Source organism: Mizuhopecten yessoensis, unplaced genomic scaffold, assembly GCF_002113885.1.
Source record: "Mizuhopecten yessoensis strain PY_sf001 unplaced genomic scaffold, ASM211388v2 scaffold1391, whole genome shotgun sequence".
NCBI lineage: Eukaryota > Metazoa > Mollusca > Bivalvia > Pectinida > Pectinidae > Mizuhopecten > Mizuhopecten yessoensis.
Window position 1 is genome coordinate 430,510 of NW_018404023.1, and position 10,754 is coordinate 441,263.

At 37.0% G+C, this 10,754-nt stretch overlaps 2 protein-coding genes across 5 annotated transcripts in view; one reads left to right on the top strand and one right to left on the bottom strand.

The window, feature by feature from the left end:
* The window catches only part of LOC110461271 (leucine-rich repeat-containing protein 74B-like), an 84,386-nt gene extending 77,467 nt beyond the window's left edge, over positions 1 to 6,919 (bottom strand). The window contains exon 1 of one of the 4 annotated variants that reach the window (XM_021514690.1): positions 5,363 to 6,919. In XM_021514690.1, the coding sequence (XP_021370365.1) occupies positions 5,363 to 5,689 (327 nt within the window). In that variant the 5' untranslated portion in view covers positions 5,690 to 6,919. The remainder of the gene's footprint in view (positions 1 to 5,362) is intronic. The other 3 variants (XM_021514697.1, XM_021514706.1, XM_021514711.1) reach the window with 3 other exon arrangements.
* Positions 6,920 to 7,070: 151 nt separating this feature from the next.
* The window catches only part of LOC110461297 (coiled-coil-helix-coiled-coil-helix domain-containing protein 2-like), a 5,167-nt gene continuing 1,483 nt past the window's right edge, over positions 7,071 to 10,754 (top strand). Inside the window, exons 1-3 of the mRNA XM_021514724.1 lie at positions 7,071 to 7,226; positions 8,831 to 8,981; positions 9,572 to 9,797. Coding sequence (XP_021370399.1) covers positions 7,189 to 7,226; positions 8,831 to 8,981; positions 9,572 to 9,797 — 415 coding nt within the window. The 5' untranslated portion in view covers positions 7,071 to 7,188. The remainder of the gene's footprint in view (positions 7,227 to 8,830; positions 8,982 to 9,571; positions 9,798 to 10,754) is intronic.

Here is a 10,754-nt window from a genome sequence, read left to right on the forward strand (position 1 = left end):
ACTGTATCAGTTCACTATTTGTATCAATGTAATACTGTTTAAGTTCACTATTTGTATCAATATTATACTGTATAAGTTCACTATTTGTATCAATGTTACACTGTATCAGTTCACTATTTGTATCAATGTTTCACTGTATCAGTTCACTATTTGTATCAATGTAATACTGTATACGCTCACAATTTGTATCAATGTTACACTGTATCAGTTCACTATTTGTATCAATGTTATACTGTATAAGTTCACTATTTGTATCAATGTTATACTGTTTAAGTTCACTATTTGTATCAATGTAATACTGTATAAGCTCACTATTTGTATAAATGTTACACTGTATAAGTTCACTATTTGTATCAATGTCATACTGTTTAAGTTCACTATTTGTATCAATATTATACTGTATTTAAGCTAGTTCACTTTTTGTATCAATGTTATACTGTATAAGTTCATTATATTTGTGTCCGTGTTATGATTCAACAGCACAGGTAAATACCCGGGATAGTTATTATTGCCAACCCAGCAGTGCTGGTTATCTGTACCCAGATAATGCTTCTCCTTGTCCACAAGATATTTTTCAAACTATTCCAGATTAAAATAGTATTATTCAAGAAAAGGCAATAATGAATAGGCAATATTTTCACCTTAGATAATTATTGTCATTACCATTAAAAAATTGATAACTTCTTACTAAATCTAAAACAAAGCCAGCAAGAACCAGACTAGACGGATCAGAAATAATAAATCAAGATTCTTTTTTTCAAAACTTTAAATTCTGTGTGTAGCTAACAATACATTGACTATTATGACCAACAAGTAGAAATCAATACTCCGTTATGTACGCCTGTACATACAGCTATTATTTCAAATGTTTTGACACCATAAAATCAATTCCTTAAACATACCCAAGGTCTCTATAGATCTACTGGAATCAAGTTCAGAACTAGTGTGAACATTATATAGTACACAGAAGTGTTTCTCAATACAGTCCTGTAATCAACCTCATTCATTTTTTCTGTATAATTGTTCGTCATTAAGTCAGCTTCTAAAAATTACAAATCATGATACTTTATCATTTTACAGGCCTTATGCGACACCTTCCTCACTGATTAAAATTAATAACTGTTTCATACATATTCTTGATCACTATTCAAACCTTTGTACCTCACCAAAAGCGGTGATTGAATTAAAAATATTCTAAATAATAAATCAATTGAAGGAGTTCTTACAAACTGCCTAAGGTGACAGATAAAAGAATTATCTGGTAGCTATGAAAACAAGAGGCCAAGAGGGCCTGTATTGCTCACCAGTATTGGATCTTTAAATGCCCATGAGCTATATAATGCTATGTGACGGAGATCTCAACTGTTTCAAAGCTAAGGCCCAGAAAGTAAGTCCTTAGTGGTCAGGCCTGACCCCAGGGTCAATTTTAACATCACAACTATCTTTTATCTCTTTATGCCCATCAATTGCATATTATGGTTATTAGTTGAGAATTTCAACTGTTTCAAAGTTATGACCCAAGAATTAAGTTCCAGGTATAAAGTCTCCAAGGGTGGGGCCAGACCCAGTGGCTATCGTGAAAGCTGTGTGTATTCATCTCTATATACTTGGCAAATGCATATATTGTTATAGGGTGGGGATCTCAATAATGTCCAAGTTTCTGGCCCCACCCCTCAGACCTGGGGTCAGCTCTTCAACTGGTATAATTTTGAATCCCCCACCATCTAAGAATGCGGAGATCCAAACCCAAAATGGTTGATATCCATCACTTAGTTCCAGAGAAAGAGTCGCAATTGACGCAAAGCAATATTGCCAAATTACCCTGTTTTGGCCCTGCCCCTCAGACCCCGGGTGTCAGCCCCTCCCAACCAAATAAGGTTGATATCCATCTCTTTGTCCGTTGTCGGTCTGTCCGTCAACAATTTCTTCAAAGGATTTATTCTTCTTAAATGCTGATTGGAATTTGATCTTCAGACCAGGTGAAGTAAAAATTCAATATCTATGAAAATGTAACAGTTTACTAGTCAACAATTTAAGGGACCCCCAAATATGGTCCAACTATGTTAAGTGGACTGTGGGTTATAACTCTGGTTCTACAATGCTAAGGGTAAGGCAGGAAGGAGAGGGAGAGCATGTTTCTCAATGAGGCTAACCTTGGGCTTAGCATGTTTAGGTGGCTAGCCCTGGTCCTACAGGGTTTAACGAGCTAATCATTCAAGTCCTGAAAGGCTAAGGGGTCTTTGTGAAAATGCTCAGAGGGCTAATCCCAGTTCTTCAAGATAAAGGGGTCAATGCTGTCCCAACTTGGTGGATTAATTGCAAGGGCTAAGGGGCTAACCCTAGTTCTATATTGTTTAAAGGGGACCATTCCTGGTCTTACAAAGGACTAATCATGGTCCTAAAAAGCTAAGTCCCCTTAAGGTTAAAGGACTAATACTGGTCCTACAAGTTTGAAAGGGCCAAACTATAGGGTAATTGAAATTGTCCTTGTCCTAAAAGGCTGAAAGAGGCTGAGCTAACCTTAGTTCTACAATGTTTACAAGTCTTACCCTGGTTCTACAATGTAAGGAGGGACTAATCCTGGTCCGACAAGGTTTAGGGGGCTAATCAATGTCCTAAAGGACTTAAGGGGTTAACCTTGGTTCATCAATGATGGGGGGGCTAACCCTAGTTCTACACGGTAAGGATGGGAAAGGGGACAATCCTGGCCATATAGGGTTAAAGGGACTAATTATAGTCCTAAAAGAGCTAACCTTACATCCTTAATTCTACAATGATAACAAGCCTTACCCTGGTTCTACAAGGTAAGGAGGGAAAATCCTAGTCCTAAAAGCTTTAAGGGGCTAATCAATGTCCGAAAAGACTTAAGGGATAAACCTCGGATCATCAATGTTAATTGGCAGGTAGCCCTAGTTCTACAAGGTTTAGTGGTCTAATCCTGGTCCTATAAGGTTAAGGGGCTAATCAAAGTCCAAAAAGACTTAAGGGGTTAACCTTGGTTCATCAATGATAAGGCAGGTAGCCCTATAGTTCTACAATGTTTGAGGGGGCTAACCCTGGTGATCTGAATCCTGTGTATATACAGGCTATTTGATAGTGTTACCAGGGTATTGTTATTTAAGAGCTGAACCACAAATTATAAGAATACATCTTCATCCGAAGTATTCATGTCATAATATTGATCCAGATCATGTATAGTGTGTGGTAATCTACGGAATAAAACGTCTTCCCAACAGATACTGTAACACTGATGACCCTCAATCTGGTATAATATACCACCACTCCCAAGCTTTAGCATGAAGGCGCATGTTGTTATTCATAGAAGTATTTCAAGTTAGATCTCCTGCTGTGAAAACTTCTCTTATTAATTTGTTCAGTTACATGTGTACACATAACTTGGGCTGCATCTCTCGATATTTCCCTGCACAGCCTGCAATATTTTTTCTTTTGAATTATTCATGTGTCAGAAAAGGATATTCAAATTGGACGTAAAAGGAATGAGATTTCCCAACAAAAGTGTAAGAACTTAATTCAGTTCAACAAGAATATATGGAGGCATGAGAGTTTAAACTGGCTATTATCAACATGTCTGATCCTGTGACCTGTCAACAAAAAAGGGACTCTGATATCAATCTGATATTCTGTGCTCTTCAGATTTAAATGCCAACTCAGTCCTGTCCTTTTCTAGCTGATTTAATAAAGATCCGCTCTATGTGACCAGCGTTAACAGTAAATTTGATATTTTCTTTCTTAGTGTCATTGCATTCATGACAAATATATATATATAATAAATGTATATGTTCGTGTGTGAATGATTTCAACACTTTTGCTTTAGCCTTTACCTTACATATTTTATATATTTCAATATATTCTGAATAAAAGGCCATTCTTGTACCTCATCTTTAATGAGCCAATATTTTTCTTTATATTAAAAGATGTGATTAAATAGCTTACCATATGCATACAAATATGAAAAATGAGGTTCTGAGAACGCGTTTTATTTACATATTTCCCTTTTAAAAAATCTTCAAGTAATAAAACACCTGCGAAATAACACTGAAATATTGATTGGCCTGTCTTTTACATGTAGTAGGGAACCTTTTAACCTACATGTAGACACTCTCTGTTTATAGTATAATATATGGGCCATGTTTTATCTAGTAGATTCTGACTACCACAATGACCTTAGATCTTGAAGGCCTTTAAATGGTATATCCATTTAAATTTCCTTAAATTTTCAAGAACAACCAATTAGTAAATTATACTTCCAGGAGTGGAAATTGTTCACATCCAAATGAAATTTTAAACCTTGCCATTTTTATTTTCATTTATAACATTAATCAATGAAATATCATATGATATGATATATATGCCGGTAGGTAAAACCTTAAAGATATTTACCACACATAAATATATATATATTCATACACGGTAACACCCAGTCAAGAAAGATCTGAAGACCTTAAAACAACATGACAGCTCTATCAACTAATAATAAGTGTGTTTAATCCGAAGGACACTTTAAACTGTAATATTGAAAGGCAAGTCTTGAATCGAACAGTTAAATGTCTGACTTCAGTTTCATGAAATTTCTTTCCTGAAGTTGAATTTCTTTGTAGGAAAAGCAATACCCTTGAACTAGAAACATTTTAACTATCCTAATTATACAAGAAATCAAGCGCCCAAAATATATACCATATAAACATTTATGTATAATATACATAATATATTTATAGATGTATATTATATCTCAATGCAATTATAAGTATATATCCTAGTGAAATAGTCAGGTGTTAAAATAAATTTTAAATATCTCTTGATCAATTTTTTATCAATGCTTTATATAGGTATCTTATTCAATCAATAGACCATGCACTTAACACTATTACAAAATTTGCATATACATATGTATACAGGTACATGAAATCTTGTATTTTTAATTAAATTTTATACACGAATTACAAGAATTCATATCCTGAACAATCTAAAATTACTAGTACTGATGTTTGATTAAATGATATTTCTACATTTGAAATGTAAGCTTTATTTTATTTTATTTTGCAACAATTCTGAATCAAGTTTAAGCACACAGGGATCTTAATGTGGGATAAAAGCAGTACTACTCGGAGAACGGACATGGTCAAGCAGGTGACCTATACCTTTTTAAGTATTAACATCTGATTGACGAGTCAAATCCTGGCCATCTGAGACAGTGAAAGATCAGTGCGCTATCCATTGTGCCACCCGGCCACCAATTTCTACATCTTTTTACCCTTTTCACACATTACATATATACACACCATTGACAATTCATTATTAGTTGTAATTTAAAGTCAGGTTTTGTCAAAAAAAATATACTTACCCGTCTTGTTGGTGAAGCTGCCCCTGAGTGAGTTTCGACTGAAGATGTGCGGGACTTGGATGTACTTGGCCGTGTGTACCGACTCCCCGGACGACTGAGGATGGTCGACACACTTGACATCGGCCGATGACTTCCTCCCGTCATTGGTCGCCCCGACGACTCCAACAATGCCAGTTCTTCTTCCGTTTCCTCTTTGATGATCCCGATCTGTTGGTCATCATCCTGTAGAGGTTCAGGCTCCGACACAGATTTAACGGGAACCTTATTTCGGGGCTTGGAATGTCGACACTCTCGACCACCAGTCTCTGTTTGTCCTCCTTTATCCATTTGAAAATGATGAAATAAAGTAATAAAAAGACTATACTGTATTGCCTTACTTACACAGCGAAGTGTGGTTTTATATTATAATCCGACGAATAAGATATGTTTATCTCTTTTATGTAGACGAATGTGATATAATATCCCATACATGCCACCACCGAACACACATCAAGAATTCACTTCAAGTTCAGTATTAGATATTAAAATGTCTTCAGTCAAAGATATTACATATCACCATTGATATCTTCATCCTAAAAATCCATTACTTAATCCAGCTCGACGCTTCAACATTTAACAAAGTAGAAGAGAAACTTGTTATAACAATATATATAAAAACTCCAACTGTTTGCACATGATTTAAGGTGTTCACAACCGTAGAATTGTATTCCTTATCAGAAAAGTAAATCCCGTTTAAATATCCAAGGTGAGCGACAGTTTTACTGGGTATATATACATGTCACATAAGTGTTATCCGTCTCATTCACCTGTAAGTGGTGTGTGTATAACTCTATGTATATCTATTCACTTTGAAAAGGTATAATTAGATATAAAGTCCGGAATTCTAAATTCCCTAGATCTCCGTACTGGATCTCTCACGAAACACACGGTTAATCAAATAGATGTTATTATATGTGAGGCAGATCTAAATAGGCATAGGCTATTTAATCTATAATTATCCGACCACTGTTCGACTTTGTCAGTAATGAATCACTGCCGATGATATTATCCGAACATCAATATATCCCGACTTGGCTGGCTTCATTTTAGTAAGCACTAAACATACATATTCTGAATGGAATGTGTGACATTTGCAGGAATGAAACCTGTCACTATAAATCCCTGCATTTTCAGAGCATGTTCACTTATTACATTAGTGTTCAGCCTGTTTGCCAATCTATGCTAGGGAACTTGTGAATATATTATGGCTTGGCGACATAAAAGGCCACATTCTAGATTATTTCTATAGGTCTCCACAAACACAGTAGGGCATGTCCAAGTAAATAAATTGTCAAACAACAGACTCCCCTGTGTCTGCAGTGAAATTGCTTTCTTTTCATTACAAAAGACCGTGTTACACAGGAAGCTACCCTTGGCTGGACAGATCAATGAACGAGACAACGTTTAATACCGACATGACTTTATAAGTTGCTATGGACGCCGTGTCAGATAGAAGGATTATGATTTCCGATTAACTATCATATTCAAAACTTGTAGAATTTGTTTTAGGAAAGCTAATACAGTTTGAACACCATTTACGTTTTTGTTTCATACCAGCATTGATCTGCAAACTCAGTGCCAAACGTTAGCATGTGCGTCTACAAGAGCAGACGAACTTTTCAAGAAGGATTGTTCTGATTGGTCAATTTTGTACCAATCAAATGTTACTATTAGATTTTGCTCGAAGGATTTTAAGGCGAAGGGCGAAGGACAAGGAGGACACAACAAATCACACGTGCTATTTTTCAAGAGAATTTACTTACAAAACAAATACTTTTATCCTAAACATGGGCCGAAGAGGAAGAACATCATCTCCTATGTCCAGGTTCGATATATCAGACCGAAAAATACACGTCTGTTTATGCATCAAATGTTAAATTGTAAAGTTACATCAGCTGTTCTGGGGCACCCTTTTGCGCAGACGATTTTCCTATGTTGATTATTTATTTTTCAGTGCCAGAGCACGGCAATATATCTATTTTCGCTTTAAAATTGGCACATGTTTGATTTATATTCTCAGAGACTCGTGATTAAGAGCTTGTACTTGCTTTCGGCACGGCCACGGGTAGGCTAAAGGTCAATTACGCAACGCCGGAGGGACGGGGGGAGGGGGGTATTTTATATAAAGAACACCCGACGTTGCGTAAGCATTACCTTTGGTCTTAACTACGATCCACATAATCACAGCCTCATTAATGTTTTAGTTATCCTCATCAGTTTAGCATAAAATAGAAATATGGTTATATATATGTTACAGACATGAATGATATCGGAATACTTGTGGGAAACTTTCTATGCTAATTAATAAATGATTCATTTGTAAAGTGATCTGTCAGTGCTATATTGTACAATAACCCAGGAGGGGATTCTATTGCAGTTCCCTGTCTATCATTAGCACCATGATTTACTGTATTGCCAAATCACTGTTTCTTGACTCAGAATAGATGAAAATGCGTTATTAATCATCCTTATATTTTCCCACACTTGTAACATATGTAGATCAATTACTTAATGGAGTTTTTTTTACAAGTATAGGAGAATAAGGCTGTGTTGGTTGTCAACAGCAGGGTTCCTCGATTTCCTCGAAGTTTCTAATGTTCCCGGTTCAAATCCTGGTCTGGCCTTACATTTATCCCCTCCTGTTCCAGTAGTGCCTAGCTGAGACCTATTACCTAAATTATTTCAAGTGTAACAGGAGATTGAAAAATGCATGACGAGATCAGGGATCAAACCCTTGACTCTCCAAACTTTAAATGGATGCTCTACCAAATTACCAAATGAGCTACCTGAGCTGGTCGCCGATGATCAAACCAGACCAATTCCATAACATTCCTCCCTCTTGTTCTAAGTCTTTGCCCCCAAAAACACAACTATTAACAACCCAGGTTCGAGTATCCCCTTGTTAAGCATACACCCAATGCTTGAAACAAGGGTTGGTAACAGGAAATTGAAAATTGAGCTAGACCTGGTCTCTACAATCTAGACGGACGCTCTACCAATTGAGCTACCTGGTTGCCCACAATTGACCCAGTCCAGTTCAATTTTCTGCTACACAAGTATTCAAGCGCATAGTAAATGCATAGAACCTGAACTTCGGTTGCAAGTAGTGTTGTCTACGGGGGTGACTACTAAGGATAAAGAGGGAGGAATGTAGTGAAGCAAGACTGGGTTGATTGTGGGTGACCAGGTTCTGAGACCTGGTAGAACTTTCGTCTGGTGTTTGGAGGGTCTCGGGTTCAAATCCAGGTCTGGCGCTGCATTATTTTTCCTGTCCGCTAGGCTTAAGATATGTTGAAGATTATGTTATATTCTGTCTAACACTGTTTAACCCTCTGCAATTCCTGTCAAATATTGTACACAGTAGCCTGAGCTTGTTTTATCCATCTTTGATCACTTTATCAATTTAATATGCGATATGTTGTGTTACAGGAGGTCTTCCCCTCCCCCTGCTCCACGCCAGTCATTGCCAGCCCGTGCTCCCCCAGCAGCCCCCATGATGGCTGGTAGCCAGCCCAGACAGCCAGGAATGATGGCCCAGATGGCTGCTACTGCTGGAGGCGTGGCAATAGGATCCACTGTGGTATGTTAATTGTTCATCGCAGGGACAAAGTATTCGGACATTTCATTGTGTTGGCACTTCCAATGAAATATGCAAATTTCGGTGTCATCTGGTCAACGCAAAGGGGATGATTTCAGTATTTCAACGTTCCAATTTCAAAAAAAAAATTGAGTCTGACATGGGAACTGTACCTATGATATGAATATGTTAGTGTAAACAAGTTTATATAACATTCTATATATCAATTTGTTTTCACTTATAGTTCAACGGGGAGTTGCTTGGGATATACATATATATGTAAATTAATAACTAGTTAATTTAAGTTCATAAAACTTCACTGAATAAAATCACATCGAACTATAACACACCCAGGGAAAATTCTGGAATTTGAGTCATTTCAGCAATTTTTAGTTAATATCAAAATTATGAGGGACCATTTGGTGTAAAAATTAAAACAAAGAGGGGTCAATTTCAGTTTGAAGGGGTCAATGGCCCCATTCAGGATTATCCATGCACATGAAAATTATGTCGACACTGAAGTGATGTGCATCTGCACACCAGTTTTAAACATGATAAGCTGGAATTTGTAAAAAAACAAATCTGCCTTTTAGGGTCATGTGGTTGGTCACGCTATCACAGGAGGTGGTGGGGGTCAATCTGCACCCCAGGAAGTTGCCCCCCAACAGGCTGCAGGCCAGCCTGCATACAACCAGCAGCAGATGAGCCAGCCCTGTGAATATGAGATGAGACAATTCTTTGAGTGCACCCAGACACAGAGTGACCTCTCAATGTGCACAGGAATCAACGAGATTCTGAAAGACTGCAAGCTCAAATACAGTAAGATAAATATAATCTATTTTTGCCTTGATTATGATTCTATTGAATACTTAGAAATTATGGACTTTCGTAGAGGTGAATATATGGATATATGTACCTGGAAAAGAGATATTGATCAATGCAAAGTCGTGGTCGGTTATAACTTTTTAGATTTACATAATAACATATTCACTGAATTTAAAAGAACAGTGTTCCTTATTTAGATGTGCAGTTCTGCTGATTTTTTCATAAATCAAAGTGAAAAATAAGGATACTGTCTTGACAAAAGTGTTGCATTTATCAGAGGGCATTGTGACATTACAATTTAGGGGGGTGCAATATAGAGATTACTGAACTGTTTCTAAAAATATTAACACTTAAGTCAATATCACAAATCACCAACATCCATGTGATTATTATCAAAGATATTGTGTCATCTTATAATTGTCACTCCGGTTCTACAATATTTACATTTTTGGGGGGAAACTTTATAGCACCCCATGTCAGATACCTACTGGCCAACTATCATCGCCCTGGGCCTCCTGGTTATTCAGAAGGAGTTGTTAAAAGGTTTTTACACATTTGATGCCTGTACCCTTAAAAGTAGGTCCAGGTCATTTATTTTGAGGAAAGTTTATATTACCACCTCACAACATACTACTGGCCAAATATCCTCACCATATGCTATGTTAAAATTGAATATGTTACAGCATTTCATTTTTAGGTCACCTGAGACAAAGTCTCAAGTGACCTATTGCGTTCGCCTTTTGTCCGTCGTCCGTCGTGCGTCCGTAAACAATTTACATTTTCGACTTCTTCTCCAAAACCCCTGAACCAATTTCAATGAAATTTTGTAGGGACCTTCCATGGACAAAGGTCAACAAAATTGGTTGCCGGTTTAGTCCTAAGCCCCCAGGGGCCCGAGGGGCGGGGCGGGGCCAAAAAGGGTCAAATTGACTAAAATTTCAAAAATCTTCT